Genomic DNA, 27,208 nt, shown 5'->3' with positions numbered 1-27,208 from the left:
AGCCCCTCAAAACTAATCAATAAGCTTCAAGACCTTTGCCTTAGTTCCTTCTTGTGAAATTGAATCCTCTATTTCCTCACTTGCAGATTCTAGTCATTTCAGATTGGCAGTAGCATCTCCACAATCTCCCATCAGCACAAGTGCACCACAAGGCTTAGCCTCTTGCTCTACTCACATTACACTTATGACTGTGTGGCTAAGCACTGCTCCAATGCCATGTTCAAGTTTGCTGATGACACCATTGAATCGAAGGTGGTGTGAATCAGCATATAGGAGGGAGATTGAAAATCTGGCTGAGTGGTGCCACAACCATTACCTTTTACTCAATGTCAGCAAGACCAAAGAGCTCATTGTTGACCTCAGGAGGAGGAAACCAGAGGTTCATGAGCCAGTCGTCATCAGAGGGTTAGCAACTTTAAGTTCCTTGGTGTTATCATTTCAGAAGGCTGGTCCTGGGCCCATAGTGTATATACAGTTGTGAAGAAAGCACTGCAGTGCCTCTACTTCCTGAGGAATTTGTGAAGATTTAACATCACATCTAAAACTTTAACAAACTTCTGTAGGTTTGTGGTGGAGAGTAAATTGACTGACTGCATCACGGCCTGGTATGGAAAGACCAGTGCCCTTGAATGGAAAATCCTACAAAAAGTAATGGATATAGCCCAGTCTATCATGAATCAAGCCCTTCCCACCATTGAGCATATCACAAGAAAGCAGCATCCATCATCAGGGATCCCACCACCGAGGTCATGCTCTCACTGGTGCCATCAGGAAGAATGTACAGCAGTATCAGAACCCACACCACCAGGTTCAGGAATAGTTATCACCCCTCAACCATCAGGCTCTTGAACCAAAGGGGATAATTTCACTCAACTTCATTTGCCCTATCACTGAAATGTTCCCACACCTATGGACTCACTTTCAAGGGCTCTTCATCTCATGTTCTTGATAATTACTTCTTGTTTGCAGAATTCTGTCCTTCGTGGAAATGGGACCCACTTTTTGATATGCCAAGGACATGGCCTAGAAGACTAGCGCACCTTCAGGGTACTGGATTTTCATGGCTCTGGAGGTGGGCGGACTCGAAGTCAGTGCTGCCGCCTGGTGTGTCATGGGAGATGAAAGCAGCGAGCTGGCTGTGTGCCCAGAGATCCAAGTTCTTTGAGCACAGAGCTCGGAAAAAGTGACGCAACAGACTTTGAAAGCATAAATTGGCGAGTTGTTTTGCTATGTCCCCCTTCTCGCTGTGAAACGGGGACACCTCTTTTTCCCTTATTAGGGAGAAGGAGAGAGAGGGGAGGGGGGCAGAGAGAGAGAGAGAATGGATTTATTGAGTATGCCCACAAGAAAGTGAATCTCAGGGTTGTATATAATTACATGTATGTACTTTGATGTATTTTTATTGTAGAAGGAATAAAGTGGTCAATTTTACATTTGTAGACTATTACCAATCACTATATGGATTACTACTAATTATTCATGATTAATATTAAATGATGTGTCTGAACCCACAGGATGTAAAACTTCAAGTATACTGGGAAGTGACTTGTGAGGGCCTGAAATCATCCAATGTGAAGGGAATTAGCAAGAAGTGGAGAAAAAAGTGAGGCTATTCACTTTGCAAGAAAGAATAGAAAAATACTTATAATCTTCCTCACCAGGAGACCACAGTCGGCACGGGTCAGAAATAGCATCTCCTTGCTGACAGTGAACACCAGCACACCCCAAGGATGCATGCTTCGCCTGCTGCTCTACATCCATGACTGTGGCTAGGCAGTGCTCGAACATCATCTATAAATTTGCTGATGACGTAACTGTTGTTGGCAGAATCTCAAATGGTGACAGGGAGGAGTACAGGAGTGAGATAGATTTCTGGTATACCGAAGTGAGATAGAATGGCGTTGCAACCTTGTACTTAACATCAATAAGATGAAAGAATCTATTCTGTGCCCAATATATTGATGCAATTACAAAGCAGGCACATCAGTGGCTATGTTTCATTCAAAGTTTGAGGAGATTTGGTATGTCACCAAAGACTCTTGCAAATTTCTACAGATGTACAGAGGAGAGTAATCTGACTGGTTGCATCACCCTGTTATGGAAGGGCCACTGCACAGGATTGGAAAAAGCTGGTGAAGGTTGTAAACTCAGCCGGCTAACATGGTTGCTAGCTTACCTAGCATCGAGGACATCTTCAAAAGGCGATACCTCAATAAGGTGGCATCCATCATTAAGAACTATCACCCAGTCTTATTACTGTCTTATCACCCAGTCTTATTGCTGTCGTCTTATTACTACCGTCAAAGAGGAGGTACAAGAGCCTGAAGATGCACGCTCAATGATTTAGGAACTAATTTTTCACCTCTGCATAATGAACCAACCCTATGAACACTTACTCACTATTTAAACTTCTTTTTTGCATTACTTATTTAGTTATATACATGTGTGTATATGTGCGCGAGCATAGATATTAAACCTGATTTTGATTCTGATTCAATGAGAATCTCATAGATCTTGGTGTAAAAGTGATTGTTTGATAGTCTATTAGATGTAGAAACTGAAAAAATGGTTAGGAAGGCAAAGGATATGTTGCTCTTCATCGTAAAGTTAGTTTGCACGACAAAAGTTTCAGCAAAACTTCCCTCCTTTAAAGTTTGTGAAATCCTAAATGAGTATCTTGTACTGTTTTGACCTCTGTATGTAAATGAAGAAAATACTTGGATTGGAGTCCATGAACCATAAAATCAGAGATTTAATTCTTAGGATGAAGTTGTTCTCCCATGACAAAAGATTGATTTGACAATAATTTTCTAGAATTAGAGTATTGAGAGGAGATGTATAAAGCTCTGAGGGGAAATGACAGAATAATTGGCTGAAGGCTGTTTTATGTAACTGGACAGCATAGGAGTATAGCCTCAGGATCAGGAGTTTTATTTTGCCTTGCTTTTGAATGGTATAACAGAATCATGGGGTCATATGTTCCTTGTGACATTCTGCTAACGATTGGCAATTGAACATTAACGACTGCAATGAATCAAAAAGGCAACTCATCATCACCTTCTCAAGGGAAATTAGGGATAGCTATACATGTTGGTCTTCCCAGTAATTTCTAGATCTTGTGAATGAGTTAAAAGTATCGCAAATACTTAATAGAATCCAAAGAGACTATAATTTTGCATCTAAATCCTAGTCTCTTTGGAGATTAGAGCTTCAAATTTACATCAGTTCCTGTATATCTGAAAACTTCTCATTTACCTATCACCCTCTTGCTTTTGGTAACATATTCTATATTGCTACATTCTGCCTTAATTTTTTGCCATGTCTTTTCTGCAGCATTACATGATCCTCCAAAATCCAAAGCTGTTCAGTACCAATTTTGGAATAGTTCTGGGGAAGGTGGTGATAGTTGTAATGCTGTATTTGTAGGACATTGGTTGTCTGAGCTGACATTATAATTGCATTTTATCCATGGATCTCATTTCCTGTCAGTTCAGCTCCCAGATAAGAAAGCTGAACCTTGACATTAACCAACCCCACCGAAGCAGAATAGTTGGATATTTATCTCTGCTTTCTCAATTATTTGCATTTGTTGGTAAAGCAACATTGACTGCCCTTAATTGATATCCTATGAATTGTTTTGAGAAGTTTGTTGTATAAATTCATATTCATTCTTGCATATTCATCATCATAATGAGCTGTATGCCATATTTTGAGCCCATGTTGTATGACATGGGCGATCATTGTCCATGACAATGATTGTTCATGACAAATTTTCCTACAGAAGTGCTTTGCCATTGCCTCCTTCTGGGCAGTGTCTTTACAGAATGGGTGACCCCAGCTATTATCAATGCTCTTCAGAGATTGCCTAGCATCAGTGGTCACATAACTAGAAGTTGTGATATGCACAATTTCTCATACTACCATCCACCACCTGTTTACATGACTTAATGTGACTCTGATAAGGTGTAACACCTTGCCCAAGGGTGACCTGCAGGCTAGTGGAGGGAAGGAGTGCCTTATTCCTCCTTTGGTAGAACATATTTCCACCCTGTCACATACCTACCATACATATTATGGGTTCTTAAAAGCTCAGGATCCAAAATAGGATCGAACACAAAATACAGAAAAGTATAGCACAGGAACAGGCTCTTCGACCCATGATGTCAGTACCAATCATCAATTTAACTATTCCATTGGTTGATTGTGTTTTGAATTGTCCTCCAGATTAGCTCTGCCCTACCTGAGTTGCAACATTGTATTGAGAAGATTTGGAAAAAGTGTTGGGCAATGACACAGTTTAGAGAGTGGCTCAAGTGCAGCTCATACAGTTGCTGTCTCGCAGCTTCTCACCATCTGCTTTCAATCTTGTTCTCTGGTTTTGCCTGTGTGGAGTCAGCATATTGTCTCTGTGACTAAGGATGTTTCCTTTGGGTGCTTCAGTCCTGCTGAAAGGTTTTGGCCCAAAACGTCGACAATACTCTTTTTCCATAGATGCTGCCTGGCCTGTTGAGTTCCTCCAGCACTTTGTGTGTGTTGTGTGTTGGTTCGTGGTTTAATTTGTCACTGTGAATTGTCCCTAATGTATAGGTGAGTGTTAGAATTGGGAATAAGATATGTGGAGTTGATGGATATGTGGGGAGAATAAAATGAAGTTTGTGTAAATGGCTGCTTCATGGTTGGAATAACTCATGGGATTGAAGAGCTTGTTTCTATGTTGCATGAGCGGGTGGCTTTGCTTGACACAACTTTGTTATGGGTCTGGTGTTTATGGTGATGTTTATTTGAATATCCCTTTTGATCGACAAAGTCAAAGGCTATAGATAATCCTGTACCTAGCACCACCTTATGTACATTCAGTCAGTTTGTATCTAAACTAATCTTTCATATTTATGTTAATTGTTTTTATGCTTATTGTGTTTTTTAAGGCTGCATTGGATCTGGAGTAACAAATATTTTGTTCTTTTACAGTTGTGTACTGACAAATGACAATAAAGGTCAGAAAGACAATGCACATTAACTGAAGCTGCTTTCTTGCATTTTTCCTGGAGCTGATTTGCAGAGAGGTTTATGTCATGTGGGTAGCATAGCAGTTATCATACCACTATGAGAGCATCAGTGATCAGAGTTCAATTCTGCCACTGCCTGTGAGGAGTATGTGTATTCTCCTCCTGATCATGTGGGTTTCATCCAGGTGCTCCAGTTTTCACACACATTCCAAAGACGTACATTAGTAGGTTAGTTGGTTGAATGGGGGTAGTTGGGCAGCACGGGCTCATTGAACTAGAAGGGTCTATTTGTATGGGGGGGTGTGTGTGTGTGTGTATACAATGGCCACTATAACTCTGGCTGGTTTTAACATTATCATTCAGAGTCTAGCTGTGGCGAGGTGGTTGAGAAGTGCACTTACAATGACTTTCCTTGTGGTAGACAGCCGAGAGCGCTTCTTTTGTTTGTGTAATCATAGTTCACTTTCTTGATAATGGTCATGCTCATGTGTCTGAGGTCTCCTGTCTCATTGTTTTCCTCCCAGGCATGGGAGACCTCAAATCTAACACAAAGCTTCCAGTCTATCACATAGCAGTGATCTCTACCCATCTGTGCGCCTCTGAGGCGTGGACTATCTCTATCGGACATTACATAGCACTGTCTGCAAAATGCTGAATTTAACCAGCAGAGTAATCAAATCAATATTGGCAAAATCTTGCATGCCAAAATTTTAATTTACATTTGTGTGGCTTTGACAGCAGACTGTTGTTTGTAGGCCTTATAATGAGACTCACTACTTCAAGTTTGTTTAAGGGAAGTGATTACCAGATGGGCAGAGGAAGTGGTGCAAGACTTTTTTTTTAAATAAAATCTCTGAAAAGTTGGAATGTCCTCCCTTACTCATGGTGTTGGTGGGACATATCAACTTGCACGTGATCATTCAAAATGACAGGACCTCAAGTTCCTTCACTGGGAACAATGGAAAGTTAATGTGATTAGTGGAAAGAAGATTAATACCAGGCCAGTCAAGGCCTGTCCCACCTGTGGCAGATTTGTGGGGACCCACGTTGTCCTCATGAGCCTCTTTGAAGTCTATAGAACTATAATAGAAGGAAGTTAGCCTCTCCACTAAGGAACTGCTGAAGATAGTATGTACATATATATTTAGTTCGTTAGCTTCCTTATTATTTAGAAATGTAGCATGAAAAAGGCTCTTCTGGCCCAATGACCCATACCACTGAGTAATCCCCTTATTTAATCCTAGCCTAATCACAGTACAATTTGCAATGACCAATTAACCAGTTCATCTTTGAACTGTGGAAGTATGAAGAACTACGTATGAGATTTCATACTTACTAACCAAATGCCCCTTTCCTGTTTTGTCTACATTACTCCTTTTGTGTTTCATTAGCTGTTGACTCCTTGTAGTAGTAGTAGTAGTAGTAGTAGTAATAATAATAATAATAATAATAATAATTATTATTATTATTATTATTATTACACAAAATGCTGGAGGAACAACAGGTCAGGTAGCATCTATGGAAAAGAGTAAACAGTTAACGTTTCGGGCTGAGATAATTCTCGGCCAGAAACATCAACTGTATACCCTTTTCCATAGATGCTGCCTGACCTACTGAGATTCTCCAGAATTTTGTGTGTGTTGCTTGGATTTTCTGCATCTGCAGATTTTCTTGTGCTTGTTTTATTAGCTGTCTTTTGTTCCTTTGTGCTCCCCATTGCTTTTCCTTGTATCATGCTATTTCATTATTAGAGGGTCAGAAAGTCAGTGATACAGCAATAGATGTATCTACTTTAATCTTTTTTTTAGTTTTTTAATTAATTGAAGAATCTTCCAACTCACCATATTCTAGTTATCTAGTTCAGCTTCAGGCAGTTTGTTTCTGCTGTGCATGGATGGGACCCAGGTCTTCACCTCATTGGCTCTCGAAGACGCCATCTGCAATATACTGATCATGATAATTTATGCTGTACAACTATTCTGGGTTTTTTTGTGCAAAAAGGCTAGAAAAGGAATGAGAAAGTAAAATACTGATTTCCAGTATCACAGTGCCTGAGCTAGCATTCAATTTGGTGCTGAAGAAAACAAATAGAGATTCCAATCTATTTTATTATAAAGACTCAATCATAGCTTAATCCCAGCACCATGTCGTGGCTTCTTTCTGAAGAACATAAACAGCAGGTGAAATCTTTCTAAAGAGCAAGAATAGAATTAAAGAAAGAGGAGGTTAGCATTGTGCCTTTTGTAGCTTCCTCATGAGTGTTCTTTAATCTTTGGATATAAAGGTTCTAATTTTGTTGTTGTATTAATTGAATAATACAATGGGCAGTTTGCTCTTGATCTTTGAAACCCCTGGATAATAGTGAAAACTAACTATAATTTGCTTTCAGAGATGGATCAGTATAACAATGACTTGTTGAAGTATTGATTTATTGTCTTTATATGAATAAAATCATTTTTTGCATGGATTCTCTGTTGGCACACTAACTCAGAAATATTAGTCAAATGTAATCATACAAAATTGTCCTCTAAGCTGGTCATGTTGATTTAATTTTGGATGACTGTTCCATTTTAAATAATTGTTAAAGAGAACAAAAAGTGGGCAACATACCTCTGATGACAGAGAGGTTGTACTTAATCTGCATTACTAAATGACCCAGGAAGGCTGCTCAAAGGGATTACAGAATAATTATGTTAATATGCAATTATCACCTCATTTTTTCTGCATTACCCTCAAGATGTAGTGCAATATGGGTGTTATAGCAAGTGCTGATAGTTTGCAAAAATACTGACATTTGAGATTTCTAAGGAAAGTCAATAAGGATAGCTTCATTATGGTCTCTTATCATAATGAATAAAAATTCTGACCTTTCTATGCATGTTTTGTTCATGAGCATGACTTTTGTTTGTGATTTGGATGCAGAGCTATAAAGGAAGGTATCCACATTCATTGCAGTATTGAAGGGAATCCAGCATATGCTGCAAGGTCTGCACTTTCAACAATATTTTATGTTGTAATTTGTGAATTTAATGACTTGTCAAACACCCCAATAATGAGTGCACAAAGAATTCATACTGCTGCTTTATGTTTATATTGCACTGGTATCTTTTAATTTTGTTGATTTTTATTATCCCTATAGAATTTAATTAGATGGTTTCATCCTTCTCCACCCTGGACCTTGATTTAAAAGCACATAAGGTTGTTAAGTTATGGGACTTGGATGTGCTGCTTCTATGTAACTTGTAGATAGTGTTGTTAATATAAAACTTCCAATAATGAGAACAGTAATCTGAGACCATTCGTGATTTTGTGAGGGTTTGCTATCCTGCTGTTCAGAGGGTACCACTGAAGTTTGCTTTAAGTGGGAAACGTCTGTTCTTTCTTTGAACCCCTAACACCAGAACAGATGGGTAGAATATGGAGCACGGAAGGTTTTACCTCTGAGGTGGTAACAGTGAAGCCACCACTCATTAACACTGAATTTACCACTTCGTTAGCAACGTTGCTTCCTGTTGAGAAAAGCTAGTTCAGGTACAGCATATTAAATTAACTGAGCATACATTTGGCTATGGATCTTGGACACCAGAGTCATTTTGAAATTAAAGCTTTCACCATTTCTGTGTGTGTTTCAGCTGGTTTTAAATGCTTGTTATTTTTTTTTGTTTGATTACAAATTAAATGAGAGCTTTTGGAAGGAAGGATGTGTTATAAAACTCCCATTGCTCACTGTCACAGCAATTAATTTTACAGCACTTGTTCTGTACAGGTTGCTCATATTGATTAAAATCAGTTAAGGTAAATGAGACAAACATTATAGCATTTCCAGGCTTGTTTTCCTATTCATTGACATTTTCAGTCGTGATTCTTAGCACCTGTTTGTACGTGCCCACCCCTTAGCTTCTGCTGCGTATTTAACACAGAGACTCATGCTGGGAACTGTTTTAGCACCATTTTAGAGTGATAACATTGAATATGATCTCATTGGAAGTGTATTTTGTTCCCATGGAAATTGGTCAATTTTAGCAGCAGCTGAGAGTTTTGAAGGGGAAACAGGAAGGTTGTAACTAAAATGTGTGGAATTTTGATTCTTCACACATAATTAAAGTCCCCAGTATTTGAGAACGACAGCAGGAATCGTTTTTCTTCAGCAACAGACAAGATGTAGATATAATAGTTGTTGAAACCACTAATCTCTTGGTTGATGAAGCAGTTGCACCTTTTAACTCAGTTGATTTAAGTCTTTATAATTATTTTATTCATGCAGTTAAACTAAGGTAAAATATTATAAATAAAATTTAATTGTTTTAAAAATTCTGTTGAGCACTAATATATAATTGAATGCATTCTTGAGATTTTGAATGATTTATAAGCCCATAAAGGCTTATAGGATAAACTTATTTAATAATTTACAAATTTCCATTCTGATTAAATAATACACATTAGAGATATAAAACTGTAGCTTAAATATATTGATTTTTTCTTTGACAATGTTAAACATTTAAGTAGTGTATAAAAATGTATGATTAAAAATTACAAGTATAGAGCAATACACAGATCAAATACTAATACTAAGGGAATAAAGAAGTAGAAAGAACTCGTACTTTTAGTATTCAGCCATGTTATTATTTAATTGGCTTTAAATTTTTTATAGGTTTGCATACCAGGTTAACCCAAAGCCTTTGGGTTGTTCAGTTGTCTCAGAGATCTCTATTATGGTTATGACTTAATTGTATTTCATCATAAAAGGCCTGTCTTATACCTTGATAATGCTATAACCACAAAAATTGTATCTTTCCTTTGTGTATCGCTTTATTACTGATGATAATTTTCTATGTCTGCTACAACTGTATTAGTGGTGAATGGATGTTGACTTTTAAGAATTCATCATTGGAATTTAGAAGATTGAGGGGGGAATCTTATTGAAACGTATAAAATTCTAAAGGGATTGGACAGGCTAGATCAGGGGTCAGCAACCTTTACCACTGAAAGAGCCACTTGGACCCGTTTCCCACAGAAAAGAAAACACTGGGAGCCGCAAAACCCGTTTGACATTTAAAATGAAATAACACTGCATACAACGTTTTGTTTTGCCTTTATGCTATGTATAAATAAACTATAATGTGTTGCATTTATGAAATTGATGAACTCCTGCAGAGAAAACGAAATTACATTTCTGCATGCAACAAAAACATTTTGAACTCCGAAAAAAAGACGTTGGGTTGAAGGTTACTTTTAAGTAAAATACTCAACGTCTATTTGAGTCCTTCTTGTATTTATGAAAAACGCCAAACTTAAATTTGCCGCCAGCAGCAAACCAAAAATAACGTCAGCCAGCTGTCAACCTGAAAAATAAAAGGACTATTTCACTGAACAATGAAAACATATGAATATACGTAAAATAATACGCAATTAAAATATTTATCATACTTCTTCAGGTTGACTCACACCTGACAATGCAGTCGTATTCAGTAGGGATGGATCGATGCTTAGGGGAGTGACCGGGAAGGATAATGTGTTTTTTTCCTCTCTGAACTCACAGAAGCGTTTCCCAAACGATGTTTGCATTGCGATGATTGCAGAATGTAAATACTCCGAATTTATCATGTCGTGACATTGTTTGAACTCTCTCAAATTGGGGAAGTGAGACAATGTGCCTTTCTGTAAATCTCTGGCAAGCAACGTCAACTTGCGCTCGAATGCAAAACATCCCCCAACATGTGCAGGGCTGTACGTCCTTACCCCGTTGAAGAGCTGTGTTCAGCGTGTTCAGGTGCGCTGTCATGTCTACCATGAAGTGTAGCTTTTCCAGCCACTCTGGCTGTTCCAGCTCAGGAAAGTTGAGCCCTTTGCTGCCCAGGAAAGTTTTCACTTCTTCCAGACGCGCGACAAAGCGTTTCAGCACCTCCCCTCTGGACAGCCAGCGATAAAAACACGTTGTAGCGGTTGCTACACGCAGTCAGTAAACTGCAGTCAAAGATAGCTTTATTCGAACTAAACAGCCTTGCTTTTAAGCCTCCCTCAACCCGCCCCCCATGGGCGCGGATGCTGCAAAAGACACGTACTCACAAACCCCCGTAGGCTATCTCCCTTAGCCTGAACGCTGGCTAATTGTGAGCCGGTTCGGATGTGTCAGGAAATGGGTCGCCCGCCACAACGTCTTATTTAGATTGTACAAGATCACCATAATCTTCAAATTTAGATTTACATTTCAAAAACTAACAAACTAACATAAAAAACATATTAATTAAATACTGACCATGTAGCGGTGTGCTACACGCAGCGCTAAAATTACGACACGGAGTCGGTAACTGCAGTCGAAGGAAAGAAACTTTATTCGAAATCTTCAGCCTCACTTTTAAGCCTCCCTCAAACTGCCCCCCCCCCCCCCCCCATGGCGCAGAGGCTCCAAAGCTCTGTGCTCGCAAACCCCCGTAGGCTATCTTATTGTGAGTCGGTTCGGATGTGCCAGGAAAAGGGTCGCCACAACCAATTATTTCCCAAAGCAACAGGGAGCCGCAGCACAGACCTAAAAGAGCCACATGTGGCTCCGGAGCCGCGGGTTGCCGACCCCCGGGCTAGATGCAGGAAGATTGTTTCCGATGTCGGGGAAGTCCAGATAGAGGGGTCACAGTTTAAGGATAAAGGGGAAGCCTTTTAGGACCGAGATGAGGAAAAACTTCACACAGAGAGTGGTGAATCTGTGGAATTCTTTGCCACAGGAAACAGTTGAGGCCAGTTCATTGGCTATATTTAAGAGGAAGTTAGATATGGCCCTTGTGGCTAAAGGGATCAGGGGGTATGGAGAGAAAGCAGGTACAGGGTTCTGAGTTGGATGATCAGCCATGATCATACTGAATGGTGGTGAAGGCTTGAAGGGCCGAATGGCCTACTCCTGCACCTATTTTCTATGTTTCTATCAATATTCATAATTTTTAAATGTTTTGCTTTGTACTTGTATCTGTGTAATAATTGTTTTTTTTTTACTTTCAGGATGAACAAAATTGAAGCCTCTGGATTGAAGTTGAGTAATACAGATAGCACGAAGACCCACATTAGTCCACCTGGTGCTAAAAGCGGATTTGGAGATGAAAAAGATCTCCCATCAACCACTGTTACCACAAGTATACCTCAGACCTTAACAGAGAATCAAATGTCAGTTCCCAAAAGCAATAATTTAAACTTGTCTAAACATCTGTCCAGGGACAGTTCTATAAAAGCCTTAAGTGGAACCCAGCAGACTGTGTTAATGCAAACTGGTGCTCCTACTGCTTCGAATGCAAAACTTACCTTGCCGACAGGAACTGCTGTGAGGGATGTACTTCCACAGCCCTCTTCAACTAAATCTTCCAACGCAAAGCAGTCTGATGTTTCCTTGGGTATTTCTCAGTCTCTGTGCCAGCCAGTTGCAGATTCCAGCTCATTGTCTCACTTTGTTCCGTCTGTTCAGGTTCCAACATCATCTGATAATTCAGATAAAGCTCAGCCGGTAGCCCCAGTCCTCTTGCTGGTCCCCAATTTAGTGCCTTTTCAGGGTCAAATTAAGACACAGCCTAAAATGACGAGTCCTTTGCCAATAGTGGACCACAAATCTACAGTCCAATCAAATGGTGCTTCTACAAGCCAGATGTCATATTGTAAAGAAAGTGAAAAAACGAATGATAACAGAAGAGATATAATGGGGAAAAGAATGTTAAGTTCTTCTGATATTCGTATGGCTGAATCAGAAACTTTAAATGACGTTGGCTTAAATTGGGACCCTGAAAAAGAATTCATGCAGTTCCTGCTTACAAAGGAAAAGGATGAACAGATAGTTCAAGTTGATGGAAATTCCCATATCCAATCAAATCTGAACTACGGAAGAAAAAGGAAACGGAAAATGGACATTGTTCACATGGTGGATTTCTCTGAAGTGGAAAGTCCAAACATGCACCTTATACCTAAAAAGACTGCAGTTAATCTGGAAGGGATGAGACATGGTGAAGCAAAAGTTTCAGTTGTAAAACCAAAATACTTGCCTGCCAAAAGAAATCTTGTTGGTGAGACAGGATCAAACCTTCCCAAAGAAACTGTGGAAGCAATTAAACAGTTAATCTTCAGTGATTATAAATTTCCTGTCAAAAACCTAGAAGCAGCAAGAACAAATGTTGCTGCAACTGCACGAGTAGAAGAAACTTTACCTTTTGGTTCAACAGTTTTTCCTCCAGGTAGCGCTGTAATGATAGATGATCTACGCACCGGGTCAGAGTCGCATTCAGATGAAGACACTGAGACAGAACCATCATTTTACCCCTGCACTAAATGTAATGTCAATTTCAGGGAAAAAAAGCATTTGCAGAGACACATGATTTATCATTTAGAAGGACACAGTAAAACAAATCTGCCAAGACCTTATATATGTAAAGAATGTGGAATTGCGTTTCGTGACCGTGCACCTCTCCAAAAGCATAGGAGTCTTCATCAAGAAAAAAGGGAGCGGTTGATGGAGGAGATTCGTGAGCTCCGTACCTTTCAGGATGAAGGCCGGAATGCAAAATTACAGTGTCCGCAATGTGTATTTGGAACAAACTGCCCTAAAACTTTTGTGCAGCATGCTAAAACACATGAGAAGGACAAAAGATACTACTGCTGTGATAAATGCAACTTCATGGCAGCATCAATGGATGAACTCGAAGGGCATCAAATTTATATTCATGACGCAGTTAACAAGTCATTTCAAAAACCTTTGAAAGGTGTATCGTTAGAAAATTTATTAACTCATTGTAAATCAGGAGGCATTTATGTATGTAGGAAATGCCCTTTCACCACACCAGTTAGGAGTATCTTTAAAAAGCATGTTAAATACTTGCATCAGCGTCTTTACCATGTTCAACATAAAAATGAACATGGAATAAAAATGCCTAGCTTGAGCTCAAAACCACTTAATTTGGTGAGTGACAATAAGACTGTATCACACGAATCTGAATATCTGAACAAATTTGTTGTAAAGGGAGGTATAAAAAGGGGGTTTGTTGCGCATGATGCACTAGGGAATTCCTCAGGACTGTACAGCAAGGTCACTGATAATGCTATTACTCAGAAGCCAAGCTACACAGCCACAAAATATATACACCACTCATCTGATTCTGTGATAGATTATAGTAAATCTTCAACAAAGATTCTGACAGGATTAAACTCTAGTAACCAAAGGGTTAGCTTCCTACATCAAGACCATGTTCGAAAGCAGGGTGATAATGATGTCAGAGGGAACAATGTAATCCTACTGTCGAAGGATCATGTTGTTAGTTATCAGCATTTAGGGAAATCTGATTATGATGTAGAGATAGTAAAAGATTTTCCTCCTTCATCTCCATTAATGGAAACAAATCATAGTGATACACGATTGACTTTGAACTTCCATCAGTCTGATGCTGAAGAGATGTCAGGAGAAACAGAATGTGCAGATGCAGGTGCTGTATCAGTTAGAAAATCTGTTAAGGATGTCATGGTTAGTGTGTCGGTTGGCAATAATATTTTGGATCAATATCCAGATGTATTTCACAAAGCACCTGTTGTTGTTTTGAATAAACTTGATCCATGTGAAAATTCATTAGAATGTGATGGTGAAGAAAACTCACCTGGAAGCGAGATTGTGGAAACTGCTAACTGTATGAGTGATGCTACTGCAGTGACTGTTAGTGAGAATAATTTTGATGTTGGTGATAAAGAAACTCAGTACTTCAGTACTGAAGTGCAGTTAGTTGATGAAAATGGCATTGATGATGATGATTTTGATACTTATGATGAGAGTGAAGAAGATGATGATTTTGTTAATTTTGATAATGACATTCATGATTATGGCAACAGTGACTATGGTAACCAAAGCCTTTACTCAGCGGAATATCAAGATGTTAGTCACAATCATTTTATTAATGAAGATTTTCATATCAATAATGATGCTAAATGTATAGAAGTTAGGGATCCAGTTCTTTATCAACATGATGCTCCACTTAATATAACCTATAATTGGACTGATTTTCACACTGAGAAGCGACCATGTCCATACTGTCCAGCTGTATTTGACACAGGTGTTGGCTTGTCAAATCATGTTCGAGGACATCTTTATAGAGTTGGCTTAACTTATGATGCTCGTCATTTGGTTCCACCAGAGCAAATAGCATCCAGTGATAAGAGGCGGCGGATCAAAAAAAGTGATGCTCCTGTTAGGAGAATAAAGAAAGGTAAGTTTCATCTGTATGTGTGAGTATAAAAATAATCAAACATGGGGTCTTGAGTCCTGAATTTTTATTTAATATGTGTAAAACTTTAGTGACAAAATACACACACATTTTGTTTAAAATGTCTGAAACAAGAAGATGAAACAAAGTGATACTAAAAGCCAACAGACTTCAATCAATCCAGGTATTTATACTGTATTTCAGACGATCAATTCCCAGTGGATGGAGTAAGTCTAGATAAAAGGAAGGTTATATAATTAAATAGAAGATATGTGTGTCCTGTCTTTCAGTCAGAGGACTAACTAAATCTGTGGTAGGAATCAACCGTATACAAATGCAGAACTTACTCATCTCCCAATGAATTCCTCACAATTCCTATCAGAAGAATTTCAGATGAAGAGTAATTCAGTATTCCATTGAGTTGCTTACAGTTGCATGAAACTGCAACAGGTTACTTAGAAGACTGATTTGCATTGAGATCTTTTCTGCTCCTGTTGATGGATCAAAGACCATCGTGGCAGTATCAGATTTGAAATCTGAAAGATGAGATTGCTGATATAATCAAACCTCCCAATATACTTGGAGACCAGTAATGTTTCAACACTATGCCTTTGTTATAATAAATCATTCTTTTCATTTATAACTTTAGTTAATAACAAAAGGAGTAAGAATATTTATTTCAAATGCAGGGGAATGGAACCATGGCCCAGTGGGAATGAAGATTGATTCTTACATATAGTAAATGCAAACCGTACAATACCTTAAAGTGTTGACTTATTGCTACACTTTTATAAATAGAAGGTATTTGGAAGATACATTTTATGAATCAGAAAAGACCCCAAAATTTAAAAAAAAACATACATCTAATCTGATAAGGATTTATGCCTTTTTTATTCATTATGTTGACAGATTATGCTAGTTGAAATATATTTACCCATGTAGTCTTAGGATAGTTTTCATCTCTGGAAATCGTTCTTTAGTCCACTTGTACAGTTTCTATTGCAGCCAAATTTGATAGCAAATTTCTTCTGGCTTCTTGAAAGTTTAGATATCTGATTCCTATTTACTATAGGGAACCATTTATTTGACTACTTTAAATGACTTCAATAAAATGTTAGTGATTTAATATTAATCTGAACAGTTTAACTTTGCATGCAGATGTGTTGATCTGGTTGTTGATATCTCTAAAAGATCTAGTCATAAGTTCAAACCACTAGGTTGTGCTGTTTCCTGTCTCAGTTGGGAACAGAAGGAAGCAACGAGGGACACCACTTTTGACCTTACTTCGTTTTAAAGCAAGAATACAATCAGGGTTCCAATTGCTGCTCACTGCATCCGTTCCTAGAAGTGCATGACCATGGACATATAAAGGCTAAATTATATTTGGGTCTTACGCTTTCTTTGGCTGAATTGAATGTTGATGCAATTTCTGGAGAATAACTAGAATGATTACGCAAAAAGTGGAAGGTGACATTGTACAAAAAGGAAAGCAAGTGTACTTTAAACTTAGAAAAGAAGTAAATGCACACATTTCTGACTTTTCAAAGATACTTTTTTTGAGGAGCAGTAAGATTAAACCTTTTTTTAAAAAAAATGGTTTCCTTATTGATGCCTTAGCTGAATGGACCCGATAAGTCTTTTAGCTATATGGTGTCAAGAGATCATCCTTAATAGAAATATTTTGGTGCCATGAGTGCACTGTTCTACTCAGATCAGAAAGAGAAATGGTTTACTGTTGCTGCAGCATGATTCATCAATCAAAAGATTTTTGATGACTTCCTTGGTGTGGTGGGAGGGGTGAGTATGCCTATTATGGCTGAGTCAACAATCCTGTGAAGACTCTTCTTGACTCTGCACATTGGAGCCTACATAGCAGGTTTTGATGCAACCAATCAAAATGCTCTCCACTATATGTCTAAACATTTTCTGGTGTATTTAGTGACATACCAAGTTCCCTCAAACTCCAAATAAAGTATACCTGCTGTCATGCCTTCTTCATGGTTGTATCAATATGTTTGGCCTAGAATAGATCTTCTGAGGTTTTGATACCATGGAACTTAAAGCTGCTCACCCTTTCCACTGCTGATCCCTCAACAAGGAGTGGTGTGTATTCTCCCAACTTCCCCTTTCTGAAGTCCAATCAATTCCTTGGTCGTGCTGACATTGAGTGCAAGATTGTTTTTGGACACCACTCAACGAGCTGATTTAGTTCACTTCTGTATGCCTCCTTGTTGCTATCTGAAATTGTTCCAACAAAAGTGATGTTGTTGGCGAATATATAGATAGCATTTGGGCTGTGACTAGCCACCAAGTCATGAGTGTAGAGAGAGTAGAGCAGTGGGCTAAGTCACATCCTTGAGGGGCACCTGTGTTGATTGTTAGCAAGGAGGTTATGTTATTACTGATTGTGGATCTCCTGATGAGGAAGTCAAGGATGCACTTACAGAGGGATGTACAGAGGCTTAGGTTTTGAAGCTTGTTGATCAGTACTGATCAATTCAATCCCCAGTCAGTTGGAGTTCATTGAATGTGATTGAACCTGTGGGAAATTGGTGTGGTGTGATAATTAGGGTGCCATTGTTTTCTGTTGAGAAATCCCAGTGTTTACACCAAACAAAAATATAAGTGCCAAATAGCTTCTGTACTTGGAACAGACAAATAAGGCCTTTCACATTAATTTCAGACTTCTCAAGATACATTGCAGACACTGAAGTATTTTGGAAGTGTAGTAACTGTTGTAGAACAGGGACAGACAATTTGTGCAAAACATTTGGCAACTGAAAGTGAAATGAAAGTGACCAGATATCTTTTGTTTTTGTGGTGACAGTCGCAAGAGTAATGTTGACCAAGATTTAATTGATATCTCCCCCATGCTACTTCAGAATATAACCGTGGGATGTTTTAAGTCCTCCTGAGAAGGTAGACAGGCCTTTGGCTTCATTGACAGAACCTCCACTGACGAGTCAGCCCAGATTTTAGTGCTCATGTTTCTGCTGTGGGACTTCAACATGGAATTTCCTGGCTCAGAAACAAGTATATTGATCCATGACGAGATTGTTGAGCATTGAGCATATTTCTGCTTTAGTGATATTTGAAAACCAGCTTAGCCAAAGTATATATATGTTAAGAAGGAACATACTGATGATGACTGATATGCAATGTTCTTGTATGAATACTGTCAGTTGTTTTAGAGAAGATTCTTAAGATTTGTAATAGCCAACGTTTCATAATTTGAAAATGATAAATCAGAGCTTACAGGTAGAATTTTGCTTTGTGTAAGTGGTCTGAATTTTCCTTGTAGTTTGGAAATTTTGAAAATGTATACTAAAACTCTTAAGTATGTAAGTTATTCCTGAGAGTGTAGAAGATTGATAGGAAATTGTGAGGGATATAGACAGGGTAAAATGCAAGCAGGCTTTTTTCACTGAGGTTGGTTGAGACTAGAACTAAAGGTCATGGGTTAAGAGTGAAAGGTGAAATGTTTAAGGGGAATATGGGGAGAATTCTTCACTCAGAATGTGGAATGTTCGGTGGATGCAGGTTCATTTTCAACATTTAAGAGAAATTTGGATAGGTATGCAGATGGGAGGGGTATGGCTCAGGTGCAAGGTGATGGGACCAAGCAAGCAGATTAATAGTTCAGTACAGATTAGATGGCCCAAAGTGCCTGCTGCTTCTGTGCTGTGGTACTCTATGACTCCAAAATTTGCTGTGACTAAATGTTGCCAATCACAGTCAGTGAGAGTGAACCATGGGTCCAGATTGAAAGGTCTCAGCCTGAAATGTGTACCTCCATCATATATGACCTACTTTCTACCCTGTTTAACACAAGGTTTATGAATTTTTTTTACTGCTTTAACAACTCTTCAACCCAGAGAGTAACCATGGTATTAGTCCATTTTCGTGTTGGCTTTTACACCCTCAAGTCAACAAACTAAATTTTTTCAATTGGTAAGGATTTTTTGATTGTAGTTATTGAAGAGTAGTACATGGGGAAAAACTAGTACTTTTTTTTACTATGAAGCTTCATAGATATGGAATATTGTTGATTACAGTTCAGTTATTTTTCCAGTCAATTCATCTGTGGTTTAGTTTACTTGTCTTGTTTCATCTTAGTACTGGTTGATTGATTTTTGACCTATTTTTTTTAATCTGACCCTGTGGTTCCAGGTTTGCACTGAAATTTTCTGCTCTGATGGGTATGTGCCAAATTATTTTGTGCACTCATCCTGAGTTTAGTGGAAGAATTTGATGACTTTTCCATTATACAAGATGGTGATTATGGATGCACTCCAGCAAGTTTTGGCCAAGCTAGGTGCTCTTTCCTTTTAGCTTCAGGTTAGCAAGGGAATCTCTGCTGGGAGATGTTATTTAAAAAGTCCATTGGCTGAATGGCAACTGAATGTTACCCTCTTGCATGATTTTAGAGTTTGTTAGCAGCTTCTTTGAATGTATCATGGAAGGCCATGTTGGCAACTAACATAGGTCAATCCAGGAAAATTGGTTTTCCAGCAGAACTGTCTTCTGGGATGTTTTGTTTTGATAATATTATTGCTTCATGTATCGTAATTATTGCCCATAAAAGTAACCTGAGACCAAAGCATTTTGGTCTTTGATGATTGGCCACTTTCCCTAAGGCAGATGACTTTACTCAGAGCCTCTCCCTCCCCCAATTGCCTCATGAATATTTAGTTTGTGTCTAAAAGCTAACCAAACTAGTGTGGAGAGCTTCAACATGCTAAGTTACTGGAAACCGAGAAAAGGCAGGCAATACGATTGTGATTCCAGTGTGTTTTTAGAAAAAAACATGATCAAGGAAAAAGTTTGGAATAATTGACCACAGAGAAGGAGATGGAAGTTATTGGAAATAGAGAAGATTAAAAAATTGGTAATGTTAAATAGAGATCATTGTGCATTTGTTGTCACAGATGTCGTTAAATGAAACAAGTGGGTAATTAAAGTCCCATCAGATTTTCACTGGCTACAATTTTGATGGATTGCTGAAAGTTTTGGGTAGAGCAAAATTTAAAAATGTCATAGAGCTGATTTAAAATATGTTTCTATCTTCTGTATTTGGCTGTTAATAAGTTTTAACCCAGAAACATGAGTCCAGTATCTCAGAGTGACAAGATCTATTAGGTTAAGCAAAGACCATTAGACTATTAGTGTGATTTCATATTGCTGACCTAAGCCTTAGACATTGTGATCATTGTTATGTGGTCCAGATGTTTCAATAGCCACCATGATGGCAAAACATACTACATTCTTTGTGTCAGACATTGCGAAAGAAATCAGTCATTTATTTGTGTAAATGTGTGTATTTAAACTTGAGTTGTTCTACATTAAATCTTGATGTAAGTTATTAGGCAGAAATAGATTTTACTCATAGCTGCTAATGATTATATTAAATTAAAAAAAAATTAAACTGATTTTTATTCACATGAAATTGAACTAATTGATTAAGCATTTTTTCCCATTTTAGTAGAGCCATGATTGTTTTTTTCCTTATTAAATTAATTAGATTGGGTAATCCCATTCTCATTTTGTTTCCACAGAAGTGAAATCTGGATCATCAACTGAGAATACATGTCCTCTGTGTGGGGGCTGGTTTGACACAAAGGTTGGCCTGTCAAATCATGTCCGTGGTCACTTGAAGAGGTTGGGGAAAACAGAACTGGAAGCACACAAATCCCCACTCTGCATTTTGACTGAAATGATGCAAAATGAAGCAGAAGCTGAAAATATTGCAAAGTTGTTGAGTAGCAAACAATTTAGATATAAGCCCTTTGTTTCACAGAAATTTGCAACAAGTGATGGCCTATTTCTTGCTCCAAATGGTATAACTATAAAACTGCAGCAAAATGAGATGAAGACAAAATCCTTCCCCTTACCACAATTAGACCTCAATGATGACCTCCCCGACCTGCAGCCAGGAAAATACAGTGAGACACATGAACCGTCAAGTTCTCTGATGCAAATTCTGAAGACTAAATTTGGAGAGGAAACACGATTACCAATAAAATCCCAGCCAGGAAGAAGTCATGTTCAAACTGCAAAGAAGCGACTGCCTAATCACAGACGCCCCTTTCTTCCACAGTTTGGCAGTTCAGTTTTGCAGCCTAGTGTATCATCACAACCAGTAACAAGTGCAGATATGACTTACCAAACAGGTTAGCCATCCTTGTGTTAATTTACAAAATAAGCCAAAATTGAGGAATGGAATATAAAGGCTTTGAGGAATTTGATGCACTTAAGAGCACTTTGAAACTGATGTGTTAAACTTTGTTGCCAGAGCAGTTTTATTTGCCATGATTAATCTCAAAGCTTTCTTCGGAGATACAATGCTTTGTAAAACTATTCAGCCCCCAACCCTTTGTTCACATAAATGAGGGATTTGATCAGTTTAATTGAGAATTTTTATTTGTGAATCACATGCTCCTTTTTTCACAGTAGAGCTACCTGCCCCCCCCCCAAAAAAAGCACAAATTGTAAAGCATGAAAAACTAAAAATTCAAAAACTAAAATGTCAGCCGTTCAAAAGTATTCATCTCCTTTGCCTAGTTGAGCCACTTCTCATAGCTATTATAGCCAGTAGTCTTTGGGAAAATCTCTTATTAGCTTTTCACAACATGATGGAGCAAGGTTTGCTCGACCCTCCTTGCAAAATTGCTCAAGCTGTGGTGGGTTAGTTGGGAAGTGGCAGTGGACTTGAGGACATGCCAGAGATGTTTGATTGGATTAAGGTCAGGACTCTGACCACTCAAAGATATCAATTTTCTGAATTTGAAGCCACTTCATGGTTGCTCTGGCAATGTGCTTTGGGTCATTGTCCTGTTGAAAGACCAGCTTTCTCCCCAATTCAAGGTTTTCGGTAGAGGCTAGCAGGTTTTTATCCTGGATCTTTCTGTATTTAGCAGCATTCATCTTCCTATCAATCCTGACTGGATTTTCAGACCCTGCTGCTGAAAAGCATCCCCACAGCATGATGCTACCTCCACCATACTTTACAGTAGGGATGGTATTGCCTGGCTGATGCACAGCATTAGATTTATGCCACACATACTGCTTAATGTTGAGGCCAAAAAGTTCCACTTTATTTTCATCCAATCACAAGACCTTCTTCCACACCGCAAGGTTGTGGATAGTGGGGAGGGCTATCATGGGTTTGCAGAGGTATCTGCATCAGCTGGAAAAAAATGGCGGATGAAATTTAATGCAGACAAGTGCGAGCTTTTGCACTTTGGTAGGATCAACCAAGGTAGGTCTTACATAGTGTACAGTAGGACACTGAGGTGTGTGACAGAACAAAGGGATCTGGGAACACATCTATAATTCGTTGAAAGTGACATCACAGGTAGATTAGGTCATAAAGAAAGTTTTTGGCACATTGGCCTTCATAAATCAGTGTGTTGAGTACAGGAGATGGGATGTTATGTTTAGGTTGTAGAGGACATTGTTGAGTCCTAATTTGCAGTATTGTGTGCAATTTTGGTCACCTACCTACGGGAAATATGTAAACAAGGCTGAAAGAGTATAGAGAAAATCTACAAGGATGTTGCTGGGTCTGGAGGACCTGAGTTATAAGGAAAGATTGAATAGGTTAGGACTGTATTCCTTGAAACATAGATTGAGAGGAGATTTGATAGAGGTATACAGAATTATGAGGAGAATAGATAGGGTAAATGCAAACAGGCTTTTTCCACTGAGATTGGGTCATGGGTTAAGAGATTGGGTCATGGTAGAAGTCGTGGGTTAAGGGTGAAAGGTGAAAAGTTTAAGGGGACATGATAGGAAACTTCTTCACTCAGGGTTGTGAGAGAGTGGAATTAGCTGCCTGTGCAAGTGGTGCACGTGAACTTGATTTCAACATTTAAGAGAAGTTTGGATCAGTACATGGATAGTAGGGGTATAGCGGGCTGTGCTCCTCATGCAGGTAATTGGAAATGGGCAGTTTAAAGGATTTTGGCATGGACTAGATGGACTGAAGGGCTTGTTTCTGTGCTGTACTGCTCTATGACTGTCTTTACAGTTTCTTCAAAGTGATGCTTTGCAAAGTCTCTATGGGTAAGGATATGCTTATTTTTAAGCCAGAGCTGCTTCCTTGCCACTCTTCCGTTAATACTTTTTTTGTGTGTAAGGCCTGAGGGATTGTTGAACTATGAACTTCATTTCCAGTTGCAGCCACTAACTTCTGCAGCTCACTCAGAGTGACTGCTGGCATCACAGTGCCATTCTTTCTGGTGACTAAGTAGAGGGGCAGTGTGGCTGTGGTTTCATATTTTTCCACTTTTTCATGGGCTACACTGAGGATATGTTCAGTGCCTTTGAGATTGACTTGTATCCTTCCACAGCTGTGTTTCTCTATTAACATCTCTTTGACTTGCCTTGAATTCTCTTTTTCTCTTCATCTTGTTGAAAATCTACCATACTGTTGGACCTTACAGAGAAAGGTATTTATGCAGGCGATCCTCCAATTTTCCACATCAACAGGTTGGCTGAGTTGGTAAGGTAATAGGCTACATTGCACCTGAGGAAAGTTAGCATAGTAATTACAATTGGAATGAATACTTTTTCAGCCTGACTATTTTGGTTTTTACTTTTTAGTAAATTACTGACAGGTTTTGGAATTTTCATTTTGATTTGACAAGATGCCCAATGTTTTGTAGATTAGATCAAAAACTCTAAAGTATGAAAATAGTTGTGGAATCTGAATACTTTTACAAGGCACTATAATTGATGTTTCATTCTGTGCTATTGCAGGATGTAGAATTAAGTTTTAACAGGTTAATATGCCCTCTTAGACCCTGAAAATTGGTAAGTGTTTTGTTCATCCATTATCTCCATTTATATCCCTGTAATTTTGAACGTGGCTTGAAATGGACAAAGCCATTTTTATTAACATAATGTAAGCTTCAGTTCCATGCATCGTTATGTTCATCATTTCTACAATAGACTTAAAACATCATGAATAAGCAAGAGCTTTTCAGTATCACATTCAGATAGATTAGTTATCACCCAGTTGTGAGTTTGCTGATTTGAGTTTTAAGTCGTATTATTTATAGAAACTGATTTAAAAATTTTGAAGTTAACCACTGAGATTTTGATCTGCTGTCTATGACAAATCCTGGGTTACCAAATAGATGTAGTAATTGGGATTTATTATGGCTGGAGGAGGAACAAGCAGAATAGCAGGTGAGTGCACAGAAAGCAGGACAGAAACTAACTCCACAGTTTAGCCCAAGTGGTGTACAGATCATCTATTCCTGCATATACCGTGGCATGCAAAAGTTTGGGCACCCCTGGTCAAAATTTCTGTTACTGTGAATCGCTAAGCGAGTAAAAGATGACCTGATTTCCAAAAGGCATAAAGTTAAAGATGACACATTTCTTTAATATTTTAAGCAAGATTACTCTTTTATTTCCATCTTTTACAGTTTCAAAATAAAAAGGGAAAAGGGCCTGAAGCAAAAGTTTGGGCACCCTGCACAGTCAGTACTTAGTGACACTCCCTTCGGCAAGTATCACAGCATGTAAATGCTTTTTGTAGCCAGCTAAGGGACTTTCAATTCTTGTTTGGGGGATTTTCACCCATTCTTCCTCACAAAAGGCTTCTAGCTCTCTGAGATTCTTGGGCTGTCTTGCATGCACTGCTCTTTTGAGGTCTATCCACAGATTTTCGATGATGTTTAGATCGGGGGACTGTGAGGGTCATGGCAAAACCGCAGCTTGCGCCTCTTGAGGTAATGCATCATAGATTTTGTGATATGTTTAGAATCATTATCCTGTTGTAGAAGCCATCCTCTTTTCATCTTCAGCTTCTTTACAGATGGTGTGATGTTTGCTTCCAGAATTTGCTGGTATTTAATTGAATTAATTCTTCCCTCTACCAGTGAAAAGTTCCCCATGCCACTGGCTGCAACACAAGCCCAAAGCATGATCGATCTATCCCCGTGCTTAACAGTTGGAGAGGTGTTCTTTTCATGAAATTCTGCACCCTTTTTTCTCCAAACATACCTTTGCTCATTGCAGCCAAGAAGTTCTATTTTAACTTCATCAGTCCACAGGACTTGTTTCCAAAATGCATCAGGATTGTTTAGATGTTCCTTTGCAAACTTCTGATGCTGAATTTTGTGGTGAGGACACCAGAAAGGTTTTCTTCTGATAACTCTTCCATGAAGGTCATATTTTTGCAGGTGTGGCTGCACAGTAGAACAGTGCACCACCACTCCAGAGTCTGCTAAATCTTCCTGAAGGTCTTTTGCAGTCAAACGGGGGTTTTGATTTGCCTTTCTAGCAATCCTACAAGCAGTTCTCTTGGAAAGCTTTCTTGGTCTTCCAGACCTCAACTCACCCTCCACTGTTCCTGTTAATTGCCATTTCTTAATTACATTACGAACTGTGGAAACAGCTACCTGAACACACTATGCTCTCTTCTTATAGCCTTCTCCTGCTTTGTGGGCATCATTTATTTTCATTTTCAGAGTGCTAGGCAGCTGCTTAGAGGAGCCCATGGCAGGTGGTAGTTGGGACAAGGTTTGAAGAGTCAGGGTATTTATAAAACTTTGAAATTTGCATCACCTGGCCTTTCCTAACTAAGACCGTGAATAAGCCATAGCCCTAACAAGCTAATTAATGTCTGAGACCTTGGTAAAAGTTATCTGAGAGCTCAAATCTCTTGGGGTGCCCAGACTTTTGCCTGGTGCTCCTTTCCTTTTTCCCCCACTCTAAAATTGTACAAAACAAAAATAATACACTAGTCTTGCTTAAAATGTTGAAAAGTATGTTTCATCTTTAACTTTATGACTTTTGGAGATCAGTTCATCTTCTACTCACTTAACTATTCACCGTAACAGAAATTTTGACCGGGGTGCCCAAACCTTTGCATGCCACTGTAAGAACAAAATACTGAAATCACTCATTGTGCTTTAGTATGAACTGCTTCACTTGTTGAATATTACACCTGTGGCTAAGAAAGTGACTGGGCTTGAAATTTTATGATTGGGTTATTATTATGCAGGCTGCATTTGTCAGTTGCCTATGCATTCTTGCATCCAACAGGGACAAATAAGATAACTGCTTGTTCCAGGTGCTTAAACTCTCTTGATAGAAACTACAAAGCAAAGATTGAACATCCGTCAAACCCACATTTATGGCCCACATCATGCCTAAACTATTTGGTATATGTCAGCAAGATGTGTTTTATTTTTCCAGTCCTTTGTAGGAAAACTGCCATGTAATAATTTTTATTGCTCAAGTTATAGTGAAGTGGAACAAGAATGAATGGAATTTAAACTTTGAATAGGACACTCAGTTTCCCAGGTCAATCATTAAACATGGTATTAGTACCAGGTAATAATCTTTCAGCTTTGACACATTCTTCTAGCTCAAACAATTGCTGTCAAAATGCTCTCCTTCCATCTGCAGGGAAGACCATGTGCTCCATCTTCAGTACTTCAAGGACATTGCTGAAAGTGGTGTTATGTTAATAGTTGTCAGCTTTTGAATAAAGTGACGCGGTACTCACAGTGCTATGTTCCCCTGCTCGCCATGTCCTTTAAGTCTTACGGACTTAGAATTGCATTTTCCCCAGATGAATTCTGATAATTAGCCCTTTTATAAAGTAAAGTCACCCATTATTTACAATAAGAATAGTTAAAATAGCTTAAGCATCACAAACTTCATCCAGTAAGTGATATAATCACTCTCCACATTACAGTTTGCACTTTGTGATCATTTAGGGTGAAACTTAATACTTGTCCTGCGGATGCTAAAATTATTTAGATTTGTTTTTATCTAAATGAGGGTTCTAAAAGGGCAACAAGTACAAAAAGACACTATTTTCAATTTTTTCCCCCCCAAACCCTGAATCAAAATAGTTAGGCTGTCAGTTTCTTCCTGAGTTTTTCTATATGCCTAAAATAGCAGTCTACATTATCTCACCAACACAGGGTAAACAGCTGTCTTAGATTTTTTGTTATTACTTACATA

General features: G+C 38.6%; 1 protein-coding gene across 9 annotated transcripts in view; it reads left to right on the top strand.

Moving 5' to 3' along the window:
- Positions 1-27,208, top strand: part of znf644b (zinc finger protein 644b) — a 134,301-nt gene that overhangs the window by 101,133 nt on the left and 5,960 nt on the right. For 5 of the 9 annotated variants that reach the window (XM_059983869.1, XM_059983867.1, XM_059983868.1 and 2 more), the window contains 2 exons: positions 11,997-15,223; positions 20,776-21,390. In XM_059983869.1, the coding sequence (XP_059839852.1) occupies positions 11,997-15,223; positions 20,776-21,390 (3,842 nt within the window). Of the gene's footprint in view, positions 1-7,928; positions 7,992-11,996; positions 15,224-20,775; positions 21,391-27,208 lie in introns of all 9 variants that reach the window. The other 4 variants (XM_059983863.1, XM_059983865.1, XM_059983864.1 and 1 more) reach the window with 1 other exon arrangement.

This window comes from Hypanus sabinus, chromosome 11 (assembly GCF_030144855.1).
Source record: "Hypanus sabinus isolate sHypSab1 chromosome 11, sHypSab1.hap1, whole genome shotgun sequence".
NCBI lineage: Eukaryota > Metazoa > Chordata > Chondrichthyes > Myliobatiformes > Dasyatidae > Hypanus > Hypanus sabinus.
Note: the sequence above shows the minus strand (reverse complement) of the source record. Positions and strands in the feature narration are given on the sequence as shown.